Source organism: Vicia villosa, linkage group LG2 (genome assembly GCF_029867415.1).
Source record: "Vicia villosa cultivar HV-30 ecotype Madison, WI linkage group LG2, Vvil1.0, whole genome shotgun sequence".
NCBI classification, from domain to species: Eukaryota; Viridiplantae; Streptophyta; class Magnoliopsida; order Fabales; family Fabaceae; genus Vicia; species Vicia villosa.
The window spans coordinates 156066837-156093662 of record NC_081181.1 but is presented as its reverse complement, the minus strand read 5'-3'; the positions used below and the strand labels follow the sequence as shown (position 1 = coordinate 156093662).

Sequence of the window (26826 nt, the reverse complement as noted above, 5' to 3'; positions counted from 1 at the left end):
AAAAATATCAATGATAAGCATTTATTTATCATTCCATAATCCATACAAATTTATTTTTTCAAAGACTGATTTTTCTATTCTTTATTAAAATCTTCTTCCACGAAGCCCTCTCTTCCCCTCCCCTCCTATCTCGCCCCTCCGCTCCTACCTCACAAACAGAACCCTAAAAGATATGCAAAAGCCGTACTAGTCCAATAGAAAACCGCTAATCGAACCGAACCAAACTGAAAATCGCAAAAAAAACGCATTTGATTCAAATGTGTTTAGATCATTTTCTAACAGAACCGTGCGGTTCGGTTTTGTTTGCAATTTGTATTTTACAAACCAAACCAAACCGGACCGCAATATGTTACAAAATCTTACATACCATTATATATAAATTTTTTAGAGAAATCAACGAGTACTATGTGTATATTTTATCATTTTTTTTATAATATTTATTTTAATTTACACAATTATAAAAAAAAATTATTTATTTATAAATACTATTATTTTTATTTAAAATGAAATTGTTATATATATTTACTTTTGTTTTCATTTTTAATTTTTTGATGTTGATAAGGAAAAGATTAAAAGAAAAAGTTTAATTTAAACTACTTTTGTAACCCTTTATATATAAAATATTGATAATAAAAAAAATTGTGTTATCAGATTAGCATAGTCACATCATACATGCACTTGTTTATAAGTGCACAATATAATATGTCAAATTTACTTAAGAATGAAATGTTATGTGTATTATCCTTTAGACATAAGATAAAATTGTAAGACAATTAATATTTATGCATCAAATTACAAATTTATTTTGATAATTATGAACTTATTTCGTGGTTATGTATGGGTGACTGACTAAATACAAAATTATGTTGTCCTCTATATGTGTATGTTAGATATGTGTGTTAAACTCAATAAAAATCTTGAAAAAACCCGAACCAATCCAAAGTCAACCGAACAAAATCAAACCGCATTTTTTCTTCTCTTGCAGTTTGGATGACTTTTAACGTCAAAACCGCACCGTGCATACCCTTAGCAAAGGAACCTCGGACAGCTTTAACTAAATAATGAGGGATTTTATTTTGGTTGTACTTCTCTTGTGTCCACCATTCAGGAAAGGAAGCTTACTGCTAGAATATTATAAGATACATTTTATACTATCTAATATTATATTATATTATATTAGAGTATCTTAAGTTATTTCTTAGAATTAGTATATATTTTAGAGTATCGCTTACGATTAGACATTATACAACCTGTTTTATTTTGATTTGTTCTTGATTTATGATTGAGTCTATGCATCTCTTTTAATAGAGATTAGTGTTTAGTCTTTTATATCAGGCTGCTATTCGGTCAGTATCAATAACATTCAGGTTCTTATTGTTCTCTCTTCCTCTTAAGTCTTATCTAAAATCCCACCACGTTAACACTTACAATGGATAGGATTTGACTAAGATTTACAGCAACTTCTGTACCAATAAATTAGTGGGTTCAACTGATCCAGCAACTTCTCTCTTCCTTCTTTTTTACGGCAAACACTAGTAGGCTCTCGTACAACGTAGAAAGAAAGAAGGAATGTGAACATTCAATCAGATACACTATAATGTGTAGTGACCCTCGTATTCTAATACATAAGAAAGACAAATGGGTCATGCCCATATACTTAATAATAAACGCTAGTAATATAATATTCTAATACAGCTCTTCATAGTTAAAAGTCCAAACTCTCATACCTGAGTAAGCTCAGCATCTTTCCCAGTTCTCTTATAATTCATAGAGCATTCATATGCCTCCAACAATTCCTGTCGATAGGCCTGCCACAACAAGATAGTAACAACTTTTTTATTCAAAAACAAGGTGGGTTGATAAAAATTATAGGTAAAAAGATATACAATACAATGTACATTATTATAGTTTATTATAATAACTAAGGATACTAATACAACCTCAATAAATACTCTCTCCTTTATGGTAGCATTGCTTTTCATTGCACCTTCTTCAAGCATTTCATGCAGTGGCTCCAACACCTTTAACATCCCTTCAATATTATGTTCGCCAAAATAAAGACGGCTGGCTTCTTCAAGTGCTTCATGCCACAGCTCGTGCCAAAGAATAGCAACTCTGATAAGTTCTTTTGATACAAGTTGAGCCTGTAGATAAAATCATATTTTGGTTTAAATGGTAGAATCTGACAAACATAAACTTAAAAGGGATAATTATCAAACCTGATCCACAAGTACACCACTGTGCTGCCGAACTTTGTCCACAACTTCCTGAGCTGCAGCTTTACGTAAGTTGCTTATTGATTTACAGGCCACAAGCAAAGGATACATGAGAGCCTGGAGAAAAAATGAAATCCAAGTCTAAAATTATTAACAAAATTGACATCCAAGTGTTTCCCCTAGATCTTCTGTAATAACATAATGTATCAATCAGCAATGTTGCCGATAATCAGAAGCTAGCTGAATCACGTTGAAAAGGGAAGATATGATGTCAAAACGAATCTATTAACAATCATTAGGGTACAAGAATACCATATATGGATATACAAAATGACATGTGAGCCAATTTGGCCAGACAAGCCCAAACTAGACTGCCCAACATTAACACTAACCCACAAGATGGGGACAGCAGATTATACACACCTAGCTTAATTTTGGGAATACATAAGGGACTTTGAATATGTAGTTTGATGAGAGTGTGGGAAAGCGCAATAAAATGGAAACAAAATGGTTGAGAAGAGCTACAGTTGGCATGCTAGACTGTATCGAACTCTTCAATGTTAATCAGAATGCAGCATGAGTCAAGCTATGCCGGTTTTGTTACAAACACTAGTAAACAATTTGATTGCATATATACAATATGAAAGGATCAGTTTATAGTCATCTAGTCAGCTCATGAGATCTAACATAGCCTTATAGCTGATTGTAATTTGTAACTAGCTGTTTCGCACAGTTACAAATAGGTGCTATAGCCATAACAAACTGACAGACGCGTGCCAGTCAGTCCTAGGCACTACCTGCTATAACAAGTCATCAAATAGATCTATAAATGGATGTAATTAAGTGTAATCATAGGAATCATGGGTAATATTCAAAATTCTGACACAAGGCTCTTGATACTGTTGTCTGGCCATATCTGGTAATAAGACTAATTTCTCCTCTCTACATTTTTTATTTATTTACCTGTAGTACCTCTAGCTCTGGTTCCCATACCTCTCAAGGGATTGGAACAGCCCATTCCTTTCCTCTCCCTTTCCGGGTTAGTTGATTTTGTCCTTTATGTTCCTGGGTGTCTCTTTAATTTACAAAAGACATTTGGCATAAAAAAGACATTGTTGTTTGAAAGGACCGGAGTTCGGGACAGTCGATTGGGGCTAGATGGAGTCCCATAGCCTTCACTTTCTATCTGCTTCATCCTGTGTTTGTTCAACAAGGATTCCCCTCATGTCATACACACTTAATTGGTTTATGGTATTCCTAAACTTTAGAAATCAATGTCAAATCTCCCCAAGTTATCTAGTTTGCATGGTGAGTCATGTTCACTACAGAAATACACTCCTATTCAGTTTCCCAAACAAGTCAATGAGTTTCATTAGTTTTTAGTTAAGCTAATTCCAATGCCGGGTGTCCTTGCTGTACTACCTCTACATTTACGTACAAACATTTGTTACTTCTATTGAATAATAAGCATTACTTCTGCAGCAAAAAACGTATCAAACCACCTATTAAAAATTACTGATATAACTCTCAGTAATACAAGGAGCAAACATACGGATTTAAGCAACTCCCTTAAGTCTTATTCAAGAAAGATCAAATAAAGATGGCAATTAAAAAACTGTGATCCTTCAAAAAGAAAACTCATGCTTTCGCAGGTTATAAAATCTTTGTAACTAGTGAGAATACAAGCCTCCAATTTCAAAATACGGCCATATACCTGTGGATGGTTTTGACCAATTCGAACCAACAGTGATTGTATCAACTCTCTCACGGCATGGTTATTAGAATGTATCCTGGCAATTATTTGAGGCAGAACTACTAGCCATGTATTGATATTAACTAGGGAAAATCCTTTCGTTAGGGCCATTTGAACTTCTGCAGTAGCTCCATGGTTGAACCATAGTGTCAAGAGTCGAAGAATATCCTGCAGTTCACCAATGCTTAAGAATCAAAGGAAAAACTCGCATGATTCAATAATATTCCTAGCTAGAAGAGTTGATGTAGAAAATCAGATGTAGAATACAGAGTAAAAGAATTACGGTTGAACATGAACATAAAGATCACTTTTATCCAAACATGCAAATGTTTCTCTAGAAGATAAAGCAGGGATAAATAGGAAATGCAAAATTTTGACATCCTATTTCTACCTATTATGGTGCTGATTGATCCATGTTGAAAATCTCACCTAGTGGAAAAAGTTTGGTTGTTGATATTGTTGGTGTTGTATTGACATGAGCTTGAAAATTGGGCTTTTATAATAAAGTTTATTGAATTAGGAGAGACTAAGAGACATTTAGGTAAAACCATGTGTTTGAAATTTGAATAGCATAGCGGAAGATGTTTTATATAGAAGAAAATACAAATCCTAGTATTAATTACATAAATATCCTATTCTATTCTAGAATACACTAAGGAATATTCTAGAGAATATTCTCTTTATATACTTATACATATAATGATCAACAAAGTTGTTGGAAATAGTTAAATTTATTGTATGCTTTCATTCAAAAAGAGCATTTTAGTCTTTAAGTTCACGTATGTTTAGATTCATGCATTTAGGGGGTTGAGCTTGTATTAATTTCTCCGTGTAAAATAACATGTGATTAATCATATAATGTGTATAAATATCATGGTTGCGGAGTGCTTTACTCATGTTGAAGTTGGTGGCTGTGATGTTGGAGTTAGTTTGAAGTCTCACATGTAATTAATTATATAATGTGTATAAATATCATGGTTGCTGAGTGCTTTACTCATGTTGAAGTTGGTAGTTGTGATGTTGGGGTTAGTTTGAAATCTCACATTGCTTAGGTTTCTAGGCTGTTGAATGTATAAATGTGTGAGGGCAACCTCGCCTTTTGAACTAGGTTTTAGAGTTGAGATCCAAGCATATTTAACATTGTATCCAAGCCGGGCTAAAGATTGCAATATAAGCAGGAATAGGAGAAATAGGAGCTTACCTGTAAACTCCCATCAACACCTTTCGAATTTGCTGCACATGCTATAGAATGAAAATATCCGGTGACAGCAGAAACAACAAACTGTGCCGCTATGTCTGGGAAACCTCTCACAGTGTAATGGGACATCACTGCTGTATTGAATAACGCCCATTTATGCCAAGCTTTGGCCCATTTATTTGCATATTGAGTAGCTTTTGAGAATGCATCGAGTATATCTACAAATAATGAAACAAAATTAAAAATTGATCAATATTAGTTTATGTTAAAGATCCAAATTAGGGCCACTAAAAACCTTTTATGGATTCCTCAACCAGTCCAGGAGAAAGTGCCCATTGCCAGGAGCCAAGATTCAGATAAACACGAGCAAGGAGAGGAACACTTGGATTCAAACCACTTGTGAAGACTGGGTGCGTAACTGGCTGAATGTTGGGTACATTTGAACATTCCATAGCTAAATTCTAGGCAATATAAAGCAGAAGGATGGTTGATGAATATTCAAGCTCAGGTAAGTACACAATACACAAGAGGAAAACATGAGATACCTGTAGCCTAACAAATGCCTCTCTGCGCTTTGAATCCTCTCCAAGTGACCACTGGAACTTCAAGTATGCAAGCATTACTTGAGGTGGGCCATGATATCGAACATTTTCAGGAGTTATTTCAGGATCATACTGTGAATGGGAAATAAAGTGAGTATGGTACACATGTGAAAGTGAATGTTGGAAATAGAAAAAATACATTGTATGTTTTCCATTAAAAAGAGCATTTAAGTTTTAGGTTCATGTATATTAAGATTCATGCATTTAGGAAGTTGGACTATTATTTATTTCTCCTTGTAAACATAATATGTAATTAATTATATAGTGTATAAATATTATGGATGCTGAGTGCTTTACTCACTCAAGCACATTCAGAACACTCTGATTTCTATTTTAACATGGTATCAGAGCTCCTAATCTAGGGGACTCTACTTCCGCTAATATCAGTATTTAGAAATCTGACCGGGCATTTTTATGCTGTCAGAACCCTTAAATCTTGACTGGGCAACACGTGCTGTCAAGTTTTTTCAATTAAACGCTATCTATACTTTTCCGGCAGCCGTCCGTACTGTTTCATACAGTTTTCTGCAGCCGTTGGTACAACTCTGCACATTTTTCAGCCGCTGTTTACACCGTTCCAGCCGCTGTCTACACCGTTCCAGCCGCTGTCTGCACAGTTCCAGCAACTGTCTGCAAGTTCCAGCCACTGTTTGCAAGTTTCAGCCGCTGTCTGCACTGTTCCAGCCACTGTCCCTGCATTTTCTGGTATGGAAAAATCATCAAGTAATTGTAGTGTGGCGTATTCTGGTAAGCTTCCACTCTCATTTGGATTTCATGTCTCAGAAACACCTTCTCATTTATTTTGGATATTAGATTCAGGAGCCACAGACCACATGACACCCTCTTCAAAACAGTTCTCCACATATTCCCCTTGTCCCAGTAATAAAAAAATTTCTACTGCTGATGGTACTCTTGTAACTGTAGCTGGCTTTGGAGATATTCAAATAAATCATTCTATAACCTTAAAAAGGGTTCTCCATGTTCCGAAGCTATCCATGAACCTTGTCTCCATACAAAAACTTACAAATGATTTATTCTGTAGTGTGACTTTTTTTAATGATTGTTGTATATTTCAGGATAAGGACTCGGGAAAGACGATTGGACGTGCTAGAGAAAGGAATGGCCTTTACTATCTTGAAGAACCAGGTCACCGTACAAATGTCCACTTGTCTCACTCATTTATGTCAGAGTCAATACTCTCCAAAAAGGAAAAAATCTTTCTTTTTCATTGTCGATTAGGTCATCCTTCTTTTGGAGTCATTAAAGTTTTGTTTCCGTCTTTATTCAATAAGGTAGATATTGAAAGTCTTCATTGTGATGTGTGCGAGTTTGCTAAACATAAGCGTCTACCATTTCCATTAAACAACAAAAGAAGTCTTTCCCCTTTCTATCTTATTCATTCAGATGTTTGGAAGCCCTCTACTAATCCAAATGTAACAGGTGCTAGGTGGTTTGTGACTTTTATAGATGATTGTACCCGGGTTACTTGGGTATTTTTACTCCAAAACAAGTCTGACGTCAGTACTGTTTTTCCAAAGTTTTTCTACATGATTAAAAATCAATTTGGAGTAAACATTAAAAGACTTAGGTCTGATAATGGAAAAGAGTACTTCAATCATGTTCTTATTTCTTTCTGTCAAAAAGAAGGAGTTGTCCATGAGTCTTCTTGTGTTAAAACACCACAACAAAATGGAATCGCAGAAAGAAAAAATGGGCATCTATTAGACCAAACTCGAGCACTATTGTTTCATAAAAATGTTCCCAAATATTTATGGGGGGAGGCCGTTCTCACTAGCACATATCTTATTAATCGATTACCCTCTAGAGTATTAGGGTTCAAGAGTCCTATGGATGTTCTTTCTTCCTTCTATCCAAATTTGTCAACAAGTAGTAATCTCAAACCTCGAATCTTTGGGTGTGTCTCATTTGTCCATGTGCATAGTCAAGACAGGAAAAAACTCGATCCTAGAGCCCTAAGATGTGTTTTTGTCGGTTATTCCTCTACTCAAAAGGGATATAAGTGTTTTCATCCTCCATCTAATAGATTCTTTGTGTCGCGGGATGTTACCTTCCATGAAGAGGAACCGTACTTCACTCAACCTTATCTTCAGGGGGAGAGTTTTAAGGAAGATAAGCTTGAAAGTCTTGATCTTTCTGGTCTCGAGTCAAATACACTCAATTTGTCTAGTATTAAGTCAAATACATCTGGTCATGACTCAAATACACTCAATCTCTCTGGTCTCGAGTCAAAACCACCTAATTCTTCCAGTTTCGAGTCAAATAGACCCGATCTTTCTGGTCTTGAGTTAAACACACTTGTACCAAACCCATCTGAGCCTGAAGAATTGGGAGTTGAGTCAAATCAATCAAATATACCAGTAGTTGAACGTGAACCTGAAGTGGATGTGAGATATGGAAAGAATCTGGTTTACATGAGAAAGTCAAAGGCCGTTCCTGAATCGACACAAGTTCAAGAGCCTGACTCGACTCCTTCAAATGAGGTAATTAATTCTTCTGAATTGCAGGATAAAATTATGACCCAAACAACAGATGATGACCTAGACCTTCCAATTGCTATTAGGAAAGGTACCAGAAAATGCACCAAACAGCCTTTATATCCCCTTTCAAACTATCTTTCTTTTCAAAAATTCTCACCTACCCATAGAGCCTTCCTTACAAACCTTAACGCTACTTCCATACCTACTAATGTTTCTGAGGCATTGTCTGATGAAAAATGGAAGCAAGCCATGAATATTGAGATGGACGCACTGAAGAAGAATGGAACGTGGGAGATAGTGACTTTACCAGAAGGAAAGAGGCCAGTTGGATGCAAATGGGTGTACACGGTAAAATATAAGGCTGATGGATCAATCGAAAGATATAAAGCCAGGTTGGTTGCCAAAGGGTTTACACAAACCTATGGAATTGACTACTCAGAAACATTTGCACCGGTTGCGAAGATGAATACAGTGAGAGTAATTTTGTCACTTGCTGCCAATTATGGTTGGAATTTACAACAATTTGATGTGAAGAATGCTTTCCTACATGGGGAACTTGAGGAGGAGATTTATATGCAGGTACCACCGGGGTATGAGAAAAATGTGTCTGACAATACAGTTTGCAGGTTGAAAAAAGCGTTATATGGCCTAAAGCAATCACCTCGAGCATGGTTTGGAAGATTCACTAAGGTTATGACATCCTTGGGGTACAAGCAAAGTCAAGGGGATCACACCTTGTTCATCAAACACTCACCACAAGGGGGAGTAACAGTTTTGTTAGTATATGTGGATGACATTATAATGACTGGAGATGATTGGAAGGAGCAACAGATCTTGAGTCATTGTTTGGCTAAGGAGTTTGAAATAAAAGCTCTTGGAAAGCTGAAGTACTTCTTGGGAATTGAGGTGGCACATTCCCAAAAAGGCATTTTTATATCACAACAAAAATACATTACAGATTTACTCAAAGAGACAGGAAAAACAGCGTGTAAACCAGCGAGCGTTCCTATGGATCCAAATCTTAAATTGGGTAATACAGAAGAAGATGTTGCAGTAGATAAAGAAATGTATCAACGTCTAGTTGGGAGATTAATTTACTTGTCTCACACTAGACCTGATATTGCATATGCTGTAAGTATGGTTAGTCAGTTCATGCACTGTCCTAAAGAGATCCATTTACAAGCAGTTCATAGAATCCTGCACTATCTCAAGGGAACTCCAGGAAGAGGAATTTTGTTCAAAAGAAATGGAAATACAACACTTGAGGCCTACACTGATGCAGACTATGCAGGATCAATTGTTGATAGAAGATCCACTACAGGGTATTGCACCTTTCTTAGAGGAAATCTTGTGACTTGGAGGAGTAAGAAGCAAAATGTAGTAGCACGTTCTAGTGCTGAAGCTGAATTTCGAGCCATGGCACAAGGCATTTGTGAATTACTTTGGCTTAAAATTATTTTAGAAGATTTGAAAATCAAATGGGAAGGACCCATGAAGCTCTACTGTGATAATAAGTCAGCTATCAGTATAGCACATAATCCAGTTCAACATGATCGAACTAAGCATATTGAGGTTGATAGACACTTCATTAAGGAGAAGCTTGACAGTGGGCTGATTTGCACCCCATATGTGTCCTCACATGGGCAACTTGCGGATATTCTCACTAAAGGATTGAGTTGCTCAAATTTTGAACGAATTATATCCAAGCTGGGAATGGAGAATGCTTATTCACCAGCTTGAGGGGGAGTGTTGGAAATAGAAAAAATACATTGTATGTTTTTGATAGAGACTTAGATGAAGAAGTTGGGCTTGACTTTGGGCCTAAGCCAAAAGTATGGAGGGTTTATACTAGAAGACGTGGCAAAGGAATAAAGGAATAGAGGGAATAATTATAGGAGTTAGTTACTATAATTATGGGAGTCTATTATTATAATTATAGGAGTTTGTTATTATAATTATATTGTTACGATAAATTAGGGAAGAGAGAGAGAAAATAATCAGCTAAGTTTGTGTCTATAAAATAGGGAAGGAATAGAGCAAAGAGGGTATCTAGGGATTCTATTAGGATTACATATCACCATCTTGGTGAGGGAAGCACTGCGTGCTTAAGGGCTGATAGTTATTAACTATCAGTTTGTTATCTTCATTGCCACTATTTCTCTGTAATTGATCATCCATAATAATACAATTACAGAATTCTTTTCCTATTCTATTCATATATTCTCTATTCATCCATATATTCATATAAGAACCCATCAATTGGTCCGACCTACCGGATCCGAAACCCACACCGCTTCTGCAAGCGAGCGTTAGATGCCACGGAAACCAAAAATGGGAGACAGAATTGACGCACTGGAGGAACAAATGAGTGAGGTAAAGACGACGTTACAGTCCTTGATCGAACAAATGCAGACTCAAAGCCTTGTGATCGGTGAGATGAGCAAGCAACTGGGCAAACAGAAGACAACCCCGGAGAATGAGCCGTCTATTGAAGTATCGTCTTGCAATGAATCACGTCTTGCTGGGAAGAAAGTGAAGCTGCCAGTCTTCGAAGGTGATGATCCAGTTGCGTGGATTACGCGCGCAGAGATCTATTTCGATGTGCAGAATACCCCGGATGAGATGCGGGTTAAGCTGTCACGTTTGAGCATGGAGGGTTCAACAATACATTGGTTCAATTTACTGCTTGAAACAGAGGATGATCTCTCTTGGGAAAAATTGAAGAAGGCCTTAATCGCGCGCTATGGTGGTCGACGCTTAGAAAACCCGTTTGAAGAATTGTCCACGTTACGTCAAACCGGGAGTGTGGAGGAGTTTGTGGAAGCTTTTGAGCTTCTATCGTCGCAAGTGGGTCGATTACCTGAGGAACAATATTTGGGTTATTTCATGAGTGGTTTAAAACCACAGATCAGAAGGCGAGTTCGAACATTGAATCCTATCACTAGGATGCAGATGATGAGGATGGCTAAAGATGTTGAAGGTGAACTGAAGGAAGAAGATGACGATGGGGAGCGATATTATGGGAAGAAGAAGGCCGTTGGTGATTTTGGGGGTCGAAGGGATTGGGCTGGATCCTCACCCAAATATCATAATGGGTTAAATTCTAACCCTAAAGATCTGACCCGATCAACTAATACGGGTTGGTCCAACCCGACTCGGAAAACGGGTTTGGTGGGTTCCACGCAAAAGTCCTCTTCATCATTGCGTTCAACCGGAAAGAAAATGGAAAACGGTCGTTCTAACTTTTCTGAGCAATGGAAAGGGGTTCGAAGCGTGCATAGTGATGAGATGGAGGAGAGAAGAGCTAAAGGGTTATGTTTCAAGTGTGGCGGGAAGTATCACCCTACTCTTCACAAATGCCCTGAAAGATCAATAAGGGTTTTAGTGGATAGTGGAGCTAGCCACAATTTTATTTCTCCTAAAATCACTGCTGCTTTAGGCTTGCAAGTCACTCCTATGGCTGCAAAGAGCATTAAGTTGGGGGATGGACATAGGGTGTTTTCTCAAGGGGTGTGTGAAGGAGTTAGTATAAATCTGGGTCCAATGGTGATAGTGGTGGATGCCTTGGTTTTGGATTTAGGTGGGTTGGATGTAGTGCTGGGGTTTTCATGGCTGAGCACTCTAGGGAAGGTGGTTATGGATTGGAAGGCTCTCTCTATGCAATTTTGGCATAAAGGTGAGATAGTAATGTTACAGGGGCAGGTAGGAAAAACAGAACAGCAAGGTTTCCTCAACAATTTCTTGGAAGATAGACATGAGAGAAGGGGTGAAGTGTGGAGTTGGTCAAAAGGTGAAAAGAAGTTAGATGGTGCAGAAAAAAATCAAGAGCTGAAAACTATGTTGAGTCAATTTCCGAGCATATTCCAAGAATACATAAGTCTTCCTCCCAAGAGGTCTCAAGTGCATCAAATCAAACTGTTCTCAGATCAGAACCCTGTTAATGTGAGGCCATATAGGTACCCACATCATCAAAAAGAAGAGATTGAAAGGCAAGTGTCTGAATTACTAGAAGCCGGTGTGATTCGTCCTAGTATGAGCGCTTTTTCAAGTCCTGTTATCTTGGTTAAGAAGAAAGATGGAAGTTGGAGGATGTGTGTGGACTATAGAGTTCTCAACAAGGCTACAATACCAGATAAGTACCCCATTCCCATAGTAGAAGAACTGCTTGATGAGTTATTTGGCGCAACAATTTTTTCTAAAATTGATTTAAAATCTGGTTATCATCAAATTAGAGTAGCAGATAAGGACATCCACAAGACCGCATTTAGAACTCATAATGGACATTATGAATATTTAGTAATGCCATTTGGGTTGATGAACGCCCCAGCCACATTTCAGGCCACTATGAACGACATTTTCAGACCATTTTTGAGGAAATTCGTATTAGTTTTCTTTGACGATATCCTAGTGTATAGTAAGAATATGTCTGAGCATGAGAACCATCTGAAGCAAGTGCTGACTGTTTTACTGTCCAATTGTTTTGTTGCTAATAAATCTAAGTGCAAGTTCGGATGTCAACAAATAGATTACTTGGGACACATAATTTCTGGCGCAGGGGTATCAGTAGACCCTGAGAAGATTAGATGTATAATGGACTGGCCTGAACCCAAAAATGTAAAAGGGGTACGTGGATTTTTGGGTCTTACGGGATATTACAGAAAATTTATTAGGGATTATGGCAAATTGGCCAAACCTTTGACTGAAATGACCAAGAAAGATAATTTTAAGTGGGGTCCAGAAGCCTCTGCGGCTTTCAGCCAACTGAAGACAATCATGACCACCTCTCCTGTATTAGCGCTGCCTAATTTTTCCTTACCCTTTGAAGTGGAATGTGATGCAGCCGGAAGGGGTATCGGGGCAGTTTTGATGCAAAACAGACAGCCTATAGCGTTTTTCAGCAGGGCTTTGTCTGATGGCAATTTATCAAAATCTGTGTATGAAAAAGAGCTAATGGCATTAGTATTATCTATACAGCACTGGAGACATTATCTCTTGGGGAAACAATTCACTGTGTTTACTGACCACAAGAGCTTGAAACATTTCCTTCAACAAAGAATTTCCTCACCAGACCAACAATGTTGGTTAGCTAAGTTGCTTGGGTACCAATTTGAAGTTAAATATAAGCCAGGAGGGGAGAATAAAGCCGCTGATGCTTTATCCAGATGCTATGGAGATGTGGAGATGAATTCTATAGTCTCTTACCCAAAATGGTTGGAGGGTCAGAAATTGTTGCAAGAAGTGCAACAGGATCTGGAAATTCAGAAGATCATTGCTGAATTGATGGCCTCACCAGATGCTAGGCCAGGTTTTACGGTGCAACAGGGGACCTTGTTTTATCATGGCAGGTTGGTATTGTCCCCAAACTCTCCCTCAATCCCATTGTTGTTGCAAGAATTTCACAGCACTCCCACAGGAGGTCATTCTGGGTACCTCAGGACCTATAGAAGGTTGGCTGAGAATTTATATTGGGTGGGAATGCAAAGGCAGGTCAGAGATTTCGTGAGAGCTTGTGACATATGCCAGAGACAAAAGTATGCAGCTACTGCCCCAGGTGGTCTCCTACAGCCCCTTCCTATACCCAATGCGATTTGGGAGGATTTGTCCTTAGATTTTATCACCGGCCTTCCAAAATCTAAGGGTTATGCAGCTGTACTTGTGGTAGTAGACAGACTATCTAAGTACAGTCACTTCATCCTTCTAAAACACCCCTACACTGCAAAGTCCATAGCAGAGTTATTTGTGAAGGAGATTGTCAGGCTCCATGGTGTTCCTGCTTCTATTATCAGTGATAGAGACCCTTTGTTTGTAAGTCATTTTTGGATGGAATTGTTCAAGCTACAAGGTACAAAATTGAAGATGAGCTCTGCCTACCATCCAGAAACTGATGGGCAAACCGAGGTGTTAAATAGATGTTTGGAGAGTTATCTAAGGTGTTTTGCATCAGAACAGCCAAAGTCCTGGTCTCACTGGCTTCCCTGGGCAGAATATTGGTATAACACTACTTTTCATGTTTCTATTGGGAAGACACCTTTTGAAGTGGTGTATGGAAGACCACCTCCCAGCTTGTTAAGATTTTTAAGCAACGAAACAAAGGTAGCTGCTGTGGCTTTGGAATTAAGTGAAAGGGACGAGGCTTTGAATCAGCTTAAAAGTCATTTGTTGCGTGCTCAACAACAAATGAAGAAGTATGCAGATACAAAGAGAAGAGATGTACAATTTGATGTCGGTGAATGGGTGTTTTTGAAGCTTAGACCTCATAGACAGCCGTCAGTGATCAAGAGGATTAATCAAAAGCTAGCTGCTCGTTATTACGGTCCTTTCAAAATTGTGGACAAGGTGGGAGCTGTAGCTTACAAGTTGCAATTACCTGACACTTCCAGAATCCATCCAGTTTTTCATGTTTCATTGCTAAAAAAGGCTATAGGTGACTATCAGGCTCAAGGGGCACTACCTACAGAGTTAGAGGTGGCACCTGATGATGACTTTTATCCAGAAAAGGTGTTAGGCTCCAGAATTAATGTGCTGAGAGGTGTTTCTATTCCTCAAAGTTTAATTCAGTGGAAGAACAAACATGTTGATGATATCACATGGGAAGACAATGCTTATCTGCAGGGGCAGTTTCCAAATTTTAGCCTTGAGGACAAGGCTGTTGTGAAGGACCGAGGTGTTGATAGAGACTTAGATGAAGAAGTTGGGCTTGACTTTGGGCCTAAGCCAAAAGTATGGAGGGTTTATACTAGAAGACGTGGCAAAGGAATAAAGGAATAGAGGGAATAATTATAGGAGTTAGTTACTATAATTATGGGAGTCTATTATTATAATTATAGGAGTTTGTTATTATAATTATATTGTTACGATAAATTAGGGAAGAGAGAGAGAAAATAATCAGCTAAGTTTGTGTCTATAAAATAGGGAAGGAATAGAGCAAAGAGGGTATCTAGGGATTCTATTAGGATTACATATCACCATCTTGGTGAGGGAAGCACTGCGTGCTTAAGGGCTGATAGTTATTAACTATCAGTTTGTTATCTTCATTGCCACTATTTCTCTGTAATTGATCATCCATAATAATACAATTACAGAATTCTTTTCCTATTCTATTCATATATTCTCTATTCATCCATATATTCATATAAGAACCCATCAGTTTTCCATTAAAAAGAGCATTTAAGTTTTAGGTTCATGTATATTTAGATTCATGCATTTAGGAAGTTGGACTATTATTTATTTCTCCTTGTAAACATAATATGTAATTAATTATATAGTGTATAAATATTATGGATGCTGAGTGCTTTACTCACTCAAGCACATTCAGAACACTCTGATTTCTATTTTAACAGTGAACATAGGAAAGAAACCATCATAGACCAGGTGCACATTACAAACCTGTAGAAGTTTAACTAAAGTAGATCTTGCTTGGTTAATGCGCCCACTTTTTCTGCAAAGGGAAGCAAATTTTAGCCATGTTTCAATGTCTTCCCCAGGTGGCAACACAAGTGTTCTAACAGCCAAAAGTGCCTGCCAAACCTGCCAAAAAATCATCAGAAAGTCAGAGGAAGGAGATCAAAAACCCAGATTTGTAAATGTTATTACACGGATAAAAGTTGGGTTGCAGAAGCTAAAAACAAACTTAAGTCGTTGCAGGTTTGAAACGGAATATGAGACATCGCAGCCCTCTGCACCATTCCAGAAGTACTGCAACATCCCATTTTAGATCCATAGGTGCTATAATAACGAGATTTCTGAGGTTAATTCCAGCTGCAAGGCTTCGAAGATTGAAATTTATGATGTTTCATTGAATGAAATCTCCTCAATTAACCAAATATTTATTCTGACATCTTAAAAAAATAAACCTTTTTTATCCATACAATCAACCTGCTTCAAGCAACTTAAAGAGTCATTGGTTTCCCGACACTCATCACACACACACACACACACACACACAAAGTCCCTATCCTGCTTCAACATCGTTCCAGTAGCTCACTCCAATTTCAGTATATATCCAGCAGCTCACACCTGCTTTGTGAAGCTTCTTGCTGTGTCTGGCCTCTGAATTCTCTTTATTGATATCACTTTCCCATCCACTGTTTTGTTTAGCATTGACTTAATGTTACTAGTTATGTTTTAGAACGTTAATAATAACTGTCAACCTATGGAAAGTCATTAATTAATACCACTCATCACCATATCCTCAATAATGTGACCTAGCATAAACAATTCCCTTTGTTTTCAATGAAACAACAAACTAATATATGTATCCATTAAAAGTCTCAAAAAACGCTAACTACATTCATCTGAAATTTTACCCATAAATAATGTTTAAGCATACATATGAATTTCCATGGAGAAAATTTGTTTACCTCAACATTGCTCTTGGCTCCTTCTATACGCTGAGTCCACATGTTGCGAATAAGAGCCCGTCGCTCTTCAGCAACTCTGTCTCCAATAGGAAGTGTAGAGTAATCAATCACCTGGGAGAAGAAAAGATTTTCCCAAGTTGGCCAACCATTACATTAAGTAAGTGGTAGGTTAAGATTTTTGAATGCTAACCTCTTCTAGTTCAGATAGCTGCTGAACACGAACCATATTGCTGTAAGCACGCTCATAGCTCTCCAAAACCTTGAGGCACAAACAAATCGAGAAGGAAATGATTGCGCAGAAAAATTAGCTTCAGTGGCACTGTAAAATCTAGGTTTACTTAGTGGGATGTCATTCCTTATTTTATTGCATGGTTTCTTGTGTCATTTACCTTGCTATAAATTTTATTTTAATTTTTTTGTTTTTTGGTTTATGTCACTCCATGCCATTGTTATTTTGCTTGTTTTTAATAATGCTTTGGTTTGATGCAAATGATTGGTAGGCTCTAAGGTGCCCCACAGTTGGGATTTCAAACTCGGTTGTGATGACTTTGCACGCAAATCAAATTTGATCAACATAAATAAATAAAATAAAATGGGAACGTAAGATAATATTATTTATTTAAACAATGAACATAAACAGTACAGGTTTCAGCATCAAAGTCAAATTGCTGAAAGCTTATTGGTAAAATGCTCAAGAATGTTTTTTTCGCAACAGTTGTATAGTGATTGTAGATTATACAAAATATGGCATATCAAGTCACATAGTTGCAACAAAAAAATCATTTACCCTTTCCCAAAAAAGAGATAAAAGTTTCAATTTAAACTTCTTGATACACAATGATTAACACACACTAAATGACTGAGGCATGGTATCCAATAAGACCACACAATTGAAGAAATTCAAATTAATTAATACTAAAGAATTAATCCTGAAGGGGCAATTTAATAAAGCACACTCACCAAAGCAGCAAGCTCTGTTGCCAGACATTTTCTAGCTCTTTCAACATACTCCCGTGCTTCATCATACTGCCATTTAGATTGCAATCACTGTAAATGAAATTGGAAAAACAAACAGAAAAAACAAGAGAAGTAGATATCTTCAACAAATTAAATACCTTTCCTCTGCGTACTGATAGAACAGCCCTGTAGAAAGTACCATTACTACTTCCGTCACTGCTAGAAGCATTATTTCCTGCAGTTCGAATTTTTGTTTCGTCGCCATCATCTAACCGAGACACATATTCAGCCATTTGGTCCCATTCTCCCATGTTCCAAGCTGCATTAGCAGCCTAAACCAAAAACCAAAGGTATCAAAAACACGCTAACATGAGCAGTGGAAAATGTCCACACATAAACAGAGAACAAAACCCACCATTGGTGCTATTTCAAGACGAGTTACTGCATCAGCTGGGGTCCAATATTCCTTACATAGATCACTTAACTCTTCCCATCGAGCTAATGCAGCAAGGCATCTCATCCTACCTGCAATACAAACTTCTGGCTCACAGTTATTCAAAACAAATAACGAAAGTTCTTTCCAACTACATGAGGTGAGCAACACAAATTAAAAGAAATCATAATATCATATCAAAAATCGGGTTTGGAGATAAAACTAATTAAAATCTGAATTATTCTTACATAGTTCACAGATAAAATTTCTCAGTCCTCTTGCAAAGAGAGATATTGTATAGATGTTGATATGTATGTAAATAATATATTATTTAGAACTTTAAGTATTGAAGTTGTATTTTTGATGTTGGAGTTTGTTTAGATATTCTGTATGGTTATGATCACCCTTTTTATAGGCAAATGTTAGTGGTGAATTTGTTAGCTGTAAGGATTGAACTCTGTCCCTCCTTCATAAAGAATTCTTCCCTGGTTATTTGTAAGAAACAACACTTCAAGATTAAAAATCGAACAGACTAGAGTATCTATCAGAGTTTCATTCATACCAACACCCGCAGACTACTCTATTTATAAACAAGTCAGATATTTTTGCATATGCATTGTCCATACTCAAGATCAAAGGGAACTCGCATAACGTGCAATAAATATTACCTCAATTCTCGGATATTGCAGTACCCCATAACTACAGCTTATTAGGTGCCATAACATGCCCAAAAAACGTGCATGTTGAACCACGTTGAAATAACTCAAAATAAGAAAGTTAGAATGAAAGTGAAGTCACGGTTACCGACCTAAAGCAGTGTCCAACACAAGTTGTGCACTTGTTACTTGAGATGCCTTTGCAGTATACGCCTTGAGAGCATCATCCCATCGCTGCAGTTTCTCATACCTAATGTATATATACTATAAGTAACTAATATTCTCAATAGCATTCCAAAGATATAGACCAAATATTACCATGACTCCTTAAGTTGAAATTCTAGATGTTGTTGAGCATAGGTCAATACCCCAACTGCAGCCTATAAAATTGAAATGCAGAGATAGAAAAGTCAAAACTACGATAGTAGCAGCCAACTGTTAAACTTGACACTCAATCAAATTTTAAAATAAACCTCGTGTTGGTGCAATTGGTTGTTTATATGAATAAGAGCTTCAACTACAGAAACTGGATTAGCATCCATCTTGGTGCAACGAGCTCCTTCAAATTCCATTTCTTTATAGTGTAAGGCCTTTGCAAATGCACGACACTGTATGTCATACATAAAACAATAAGATCACATGAAAAAGATGAGGGAAAGTCAGGAAAATATCCAATATAAGAGGGTTAAAAAGTTGAAAAGAAAAACATGTGTTGAAGGTTTGCATGCATCACACGCAGGCACACAAAAACACACCCAAAGACAACTAATGAAAAAAGGGGAAGAACCTTCTCTGCAAGAGCACCCAGAAGGCGGATGTCAATAGGAAGAGGTTTCTCATCATGTTCCATGAATTCAGCCTACAGATACAATTAACAAAAGCAAGTGAGATTAAATTCCAAAAGTAGAAAAATGTCGGTCAGTCTCTCCATGCATTTTCAAAATCAATATTAGTAACTTATGAAATGTCTAACTAATGCTTCCCAAAACCAAAACTGGAAAAATATAATTTCCAACCAACCACAAGTTTGTCTTTAGTAAGAGCTTGAAAAAAGATCTCTCAAGGATCAAAACATTCAATTTATTTTCTAAACAACAGGGATAAAAAAACGACAAATGGTAAATAATAAACAATATCAGAATTTGTCACACAAAAAATAAAAAATAATAAACAATATAAATCTTAAATTTCCAACACTCCCCATCAAGCTAAAGTTTGTTAAACTTTAAACTTGTTACAAATTAACCTTAAAAATAAACGACTGAACCAAACTAACTAATATCATAACCAACAGAAAGAGCAACCAATAAGAAGAATCATTATAGGAAGAAGCAATAATCAAAGAGAGATGAAGCAACCGTTGAATAAGTCAATGAGAGAAACCAATTGAGGGAGGAGCATCCAAAGAGAGGGAACAAACCAAACCAATAGGTCTAATCGAACCAAATCAATTTGAATCAAATTAAATCAGAACACACTGAATCAAATCAAATCAAATCAAATCAAACCAATCTAATTCAAACCAAATCAAACAAAACTGAATTAATCCAAATCAAATCATATCGATTTGAACCAAATCGAATCATACCATATCAAATCAAACGAAATCAATTTGAATCAAACATATCAAAATTAACTAAATCAATCTGGATCAAATCAGTTCAAATCGAACCAATCCAATCCAATACAAACTAAACCAAACCAAACATAATCAATCCAAATTGAACCAAATCAATTTGAGCCAAACATACCAAAACAAACTGTGTCAAACTGAATCAAACCAGATCAAATTGAATCAATTCAATCCAAACAAAATAACCAATATTGAGAGAGTAACCAGAAGAACCAATAGAAAGATAGAAACAACCAAACAGAAGTACCAATAAGGACAGGAGTAACCAAACAGAATAATCAATGGAGAGAGAAGCATCTAAATAGAAAAACTAATATTGAGATGAGTAACCAAATAGAAGAGTCGATGGAGAGGGATCAACCAAACAAAACAATGAAACCAAACTAACCAAAAAAAATCAAACCAAACATAATCCAACGACGAAACCAAACATAATCAAACAAGACGAAACCAAACAAACAAGAAATTCAAATCACAAGAGAGTGTATAACAAAGGGTAGCATGACCAATACCAAAACCAATAGTGAGAGGAAGAAAGAATGTCAAGAACACTTCACAAATTCAACGAAAAGACTTTTTCTTCAATATAACTTATCATTAAAAAAACAATACAAACACATCCCAAACTTTTGTTTACTTTTGTTTTTGGGAACTCAAAACGGAAGCGACAAATAATTCAAAAAGGATTGAAACAAACTCTAGATACCATGTCTTCAAGTGCTCGATCCTCTTCCTTATTGTTTGCATCATTTGATTTATGTTCTTTGCAGGTGAATATTGCCACTCTAAGCACGATTTGTATTGCTTCAGATGCATCATTAGTGAAGCTCAGAGAGCAGTCAATTTAAGCATTGAGAGAACTTTCAGAGGTGACGACATGCAATCCAAAAGGGCTCGTCGTTCGGTCGAATAGCAAATCAGAAACTCTTGCAACAAAAGTGTCAAACAACCCGAAAGAGATTGCAGTGGTAACTGTGTCCGCGAGAGAGATTGTAGTCATCTTGTTTGTAATTTTGTGTTAAGATATGTGATCGGACCTAATTCAACCGTACAAAACCGACTTATAGGGGGAGGATTACCCCCACTTATAAGGACATGTCCAAACCTTATATTGTCCGATGTATGACTCTTAACACACCCTCTTACACCAAGAATGGATATCTAGAGCGTGTAAATAAATGGTGGGTGGCCCGATATCATAAATCTAATAGCAGATGGTCCACCGTATTTTAAACGAGACTCCGATACCATGTTAAGAAATGTGGTTGGGTCTAACTCAACCCTATGTTAAGAAATATGATTGGGTCTAACTCAACACTAAAAAACCAGCTTGTAGGTTAAGGATTATCCTCACTTGTAAGCACAGGTTCAGGCCATATATTATCTGATGTAGGACTCTTAACACACCCCCTCACGCCTAAGATAGGACATCTGGAGCGTGGAAATAAATGGCGGTTGTCTCGATAGCAGAAACCTAATAGCAGTTGGTCCATCGGATCTTAAACAAGGATCTGATACCATGTTAAGAAATATGGTTGGGCCTAACTCAACCCCACAAAACCGTCTTGTAGCGTGATAATTGCCCCTACTTATAAGCACATGTTCAGGCCATATATTATCCGATATAGGACTCTTAACACCCTACAAAACCGGCTTTGTAGTATGGGACTTTTAAGAGAACTCAATCAGCCTTTTGTAGTAGGTAGTCTTACCTTGCATATTCAAAATAATTGCAAGGGTTGATCCACATATATATCAGATTCTATGATACAGAAAAATGTATATTTAGCAACACCAAAAATCCACCAATGTACAAATATATTTTTCAAATTGTAATAACAGATGCAGCAAATATTTGCAAGCAGTAATAACTATTTTATCATCTAAATTCTCTGCTGTCCAAACACATTAATGCTACACATCTTTATGTGAACAATCAATTTTGGTAATTTTCAACAAGGTGTGCCCAATCAGTATTCTTTAAGGAGAAACCAATGAAAGAAATAGGATCACTCACATTTAAGATTCAAAATAATTACAAAGATGAGAAACTATACCAAATTCAGAAGAGTCGCCAATATTTCCGGAGGAATATGTGGAGAAGAAAATGCCATTTCCAGATTTCGAACCATATGTCTCTGAGTGGCCTCATTCAACTGTGCCCAACAGCTGACAAATCCAGCCGCAAACAATTCCCTCCCAATAAAAGGCTGTAAAACAAAGTGAAAATGAAAATCAGATAGGAAAAAGAAGAGCATCCATCCATACTCCAACGAATAATACAAATATCCAATAGAACCTGCAACTGAGCAAGCCTAGCACAGGTTCGTAGGGCTGGAGAAGGAGATTCCTTCAGAAGTTGAATGCTAAAATGTCTCATCCATTCTGCCCAATCTTCCCTTGTACTTCGCTGAGAAGCTTCCCCAGCAGATCGCAATCGACTATCATTAACCTGATGTCCTTTGAGTTTGTGAGCATCAGATCCAGCTTCATAAGGATCATTCTCCGCATCATCTAGCGGATCACTAATAACCTCAACAGGAAGTCGACGGTTCAGTCTTTGAGTAGCTGTGGTCCCAAGGATTAGTGGCTCACGTCTCTGTAAACGGCCTTCAATTTCCTCAAACTCCTTGTGCTGTTGCAGTATATTACTTTTAGAATTTATAAGACAGACTTCAGACGTTAAGGGCAAAACGAGGGTGAGAAATTGAGGAAGAAAAAAAAGCAACCTGCAATTGATATTTCCGAAGAAGTTTGTTTATTGATGGTATAAAAATCTTGAAATCCTCGCCAAGGGCATGAGCCAGACAGCAAAGTGCATCAACAGCGTCCTTTCGGAGCTCATCATTTTTCCTGTAAATTACAAGTACAATCAATGAACATCACAAAATCATCTAACAAGGGTAACAAAGGATAAGAACAAGAGTTGAAGGAGAAATGATGTTCATCAACTCTTGTTATCACCTTTTATAAACCTGACTGGTTTAACTACAAATATATATATATATATATATATATATATATATATATATATATATATATATATATATATATATATATATATATATATATATATATATATATATATATATCATTACAGAGAGAGGGACCACAAATATTTTAAAATCCAAGGAAGACAATTATAAGCATGCGACATAGAACAGGAATAAAGAAGTAAGGAACAATCTCAATAATCTAACGAGTAGCTATGATACATAACATAGATAACACGGCTTCTATAGGAAACTAATCAGACTTTAAAATTTATAAGAACAAGCATCACAACAAACTTAAAACTCAATGTACAAGAAGAGATCAAGCCATACTTGGCTAGGGAAAAGATATCCTAGAGGAAAAATGCCAAATACCCAAATTAATGATTAATCCCTAAATCCTCAATTGCATACCTTCAATTCCAGTTAGCTACTGCATTTAGTTCAAAATTAATTATAAATATTCTCCCCAAAATGCATCGTTCTCCTAGCATTGGAGAACAAGCTGTCAAGAAGTTTTAGCACCTCCTTGAAGTATAACTCCTACCCTTTGAACCACATTAATGTCGCAGAACTTCGAGGGTCTGCAGCTCCCTAATGCCAAGATAGCCCTTTTACAATCAAATTCTAAGATAATAAACCTCCCCTATCATCCCCTATTAATTCCTAATATAAACACATAATTAGTAAAATGTAACTGCTCCTAATAATATACTAATAATTTTCCACAAAGGCATCTAATCATTTTCCATTAACCACTCCTAGTAATATAATAGAAGTTACAAAACTAAAAAGGTCTAACAATACTCTGCCCCTAATGATTCATTCACCTTGTCCTCAAGGTGAAGGATAAAATAAGTGTCCACTAGGGTCTCACAACTTGAAGTAGAGTGACCAACAAGGCGTGAAACATGATAACTAATGCCTAGATCATACATTGTTTTGCATGTCTATATGACCCAAAAACATAGCATGACAGCAGTAGGCACCAACAGCGCTGGTTTGATCAATCTAAAATATATCCAACCTTCACCAAAGACAAGTTGGGAGACAGCCTGGTCCTCGATTCAAACACCATACCCGCATCATGTCCATCAAAGTGGCTTTCGACACTAGGAAATTTGCAAAAATCTGCTTTAGTGTCATGTTGCTTTTTCCATAATGACATTCACTAAAGAATTTGTTTCTTGTTGAAGATTGAATGTGTGAGACATCGACGACCCCATTTCAAATTCAAGTTCTTCTTCTTTATCAGATTTAAGTAGAATGTCTCTCTACTCTGGCTTAAAATGCCAAAGTAGTGCAATATGAAACGTTTGCCAACTCGCTTGTAGATGGCGTTGACTCCACCACTGGCACCATATGAGAGCACAGTTTCTTAAGGCTTTCATTGCCTCTGGCAACTTCTCACTCTCCGGTGTTCCCACAAAATTAAAATGTTCCGCAATACAAATCAACAACCAATAAGCATTATTGTTGCCGTCAAACTACGGCATGTCCATTTTCCCCTAGAGTGAATCTCTTGCCCCAGTTCAGAACTGCTCTAATAGCAGATGATAGAAACCTGCCGATATGTAAAAGAATATAGGGAAAATCCCTTTGAACTACATATTAATGTCGCAGAATTTTGAGGGTTTGCACCACCCTAATGCCAAAATGACCTTTTCCAATCAAATTCCAAGATAATAAACCGGGCATAAATTTTTCAACAATCGTAATCATTACTGATATTTAGAAACATAAATTTCCTAAACTATATTTTTAAATTTTAAACATCTAGTCAAAAGATTTCAAAGGTTAAAGGACATGTGTACCACAATATACTTTGAAGTTTTAGAATTTGCAGACTCACCCATCCAAAACTAACTTCAAGTGATGAACAAGAGCGGATATGTGACCAGTGACCTGATGACAAAAGGGAAAAGGATCGAATATCAGACTAGGACAATAGATATCAAACACAAATCCAATTTAAAAATACTGGGCGAGTAGAAGCAAGTAACCAACCTGCACACGAGGGATCAATTTCGTTAAAGTTATAATTGCAGCACGTCTTACTGTAACAGAAGTATCCACTTTAAACAACCTAATAAGAGCAGGGAGAAGTAGATGCATATGCTCATCCAAAGTCCCTGAATAACCAGGAAGAATACTGTCAGTTTCCCATTTCTAGCAGTGTCATGGTGGAATGCCAAAAATCCACTATTTGAAATAGCAGATAGTGTTGCACGCTAACAGCAGAAGCCACATAACAGTTGAAATAAGGCAATCATATATACATATATACATACACACACACACATATACATATATATATATATATATATATATATATATATATATATACATATATATATATATATATACATATATATATATATATATACATATATATATATATATATATATATATATAAAATAAAAGGTTAACCTCATACAAATAAAAAAAGGGGATGGAGGCAGAGCACAGCTTATTTATTGAAAATACTCACCTGCTCTTCGGACACAGATTTTTTATTCTTTTAAAAAAATGCTAAAACTCTATTATTTCCACTATTGTCGCCACATCCGCTAGCAGACACATAGTGGCCACTATTTGACAAAACTGTTTCTAGCAACAGCAACCACTTAACCTATAATTTTATTTTAAACTTATATCAAGAACTTTGGTTTTAGTCACAGTAAAAACATTATTTTGGTTTTAGTCTTTGAAAATATACAAATTATTACTATTGATCTTCCATATTTTGTTTTAGTCACTAAAATTTATTCTATTGGAATTAGTCCTTGTAATGTGTACAAGATATGATTTTAGTACTTCAAAATAAAAACAAACTAATATTACATATATCAATTTATAAACATATTTTAGAGATTAAAAATAAATAAAAAGGTTAAAAACAAATCGTAGTATATTTGCAATGACTAAACAAACAAAAAATTTACAGAACTAAATCCAAGACTCTTGATATTTGCAGGGCCTAAAAGCATATACAAACCTTTGTTTTACATAGTAAGAGCAGTATTACCCCCATGAAGCTAAAAATATTAAACTTCTTTTATCATTGGTAGCACCCTTTCTTGTCTTTTGAATTTCAGGTTTATATTTTAAACATGTACAGGTCACATACACCACTCCATTAGCAATTTAAATAAATTAGTAACAGTGTGTGATTTACACTGTCTAAGTTTCAGTAGGTGATTGGTTGAGTTGGATATGCAAGGTAAGTTGCACACAATGAAAAGTCAAAGTGATAGTTTGATTTAGCACATGAATAAAAACACGCAGTATACTACAGGAAAGAGAACAGACCACCAAAAGTTTCTAGGGTGTGGAGAATATCAAGAACATAAGTGTAATCATTGCATCGTTCTGCATCACTGATTATCTGAATACATCTCGGCAGAATAACCGGTAGATATGTCCTAAATTCATCATTAAGAGCCAAGCTAAGTTGTTCTACCAGGTGAAGTACCTGCAACATTGATGAAGGAAAATGTAAAAATAATCTTAAACCACAAGAAGG

General features: G+C 36.5%; 1 protein-coding gene across 1 annotated transcript in view; it reads right to left on the bottom strand.

The window, feature by feature from the left end:
- LOC131652626 (serine/threonine-protein kinase TOR) overlaps positions 1-26826 on the bottom strand; it is a 52249-nt gene that overhangs the window by 11422 nt on the left and 14001 nt on the right. Inside the window, exons 22-44 of the mRNA XM_058922537.1 lie at positions 26613-26775; positions 25307-25431; positions 25152-25204; positions 23036-23159; positions 22606-22941; positions 22364-22516; positions 19461-19532; positions 19147-19281; positions 18992-19053; positions 18826-18923; positions 18000-18109; positions 17743-17916; positions 17588-17653; positions 16818-16886; positions 16628-16738; positions 15654-15794; positions 5713-5841; positions 5463-5628; positions 5171-5385; positions 3931-4137; positions 2220-2333; positions 1941-2144; positions 1728-1808 (exon numbers count right to left, since the gene is read on the bottom strand). Of these exons, the coding sequence (XP_058778520.1) occupies positions 1728-1808; positions 1941-2144; positions 2220-2333; positions 3931-4137; positions 5171-5385; positions 5463-5628; positions 5713-5841; positions 15654-15794; positions 16628-16738; positions 16818-16886; positions 17588-17653; positions 17743-17916; positions 18000-18109; positions 18826-18923; positions 18992-19053; positions 19147-19281; positions 19461-19532; positions 22364-22516; positions 22606-22941; positions 23036-23159; positions 25152-25204; positions 25307-25431; positions 26613-26775 (3108 nt within the window). The remainder of the gene's footprint in view (positions 1-1727; positions 1809-1940; positions 2145-2219; positions 2334-3930; positions 4138-5170; positions 5386-5462; positions 5629-5712; positions 5842-15653; positions 15795-16627; positions 16739-16817; positions 16887-17587; positions 17654-17742; positions 17917-17999; positions 18110-18825; positions 18924-18991; positions 19054-19146; positions 19282-19460; positions 19533-22363; positions 22517-22605; positions 22942-23035; positions 23160-25151; positions 25205-25306; positions 25432-26612; positions 26776-26826) is intronic.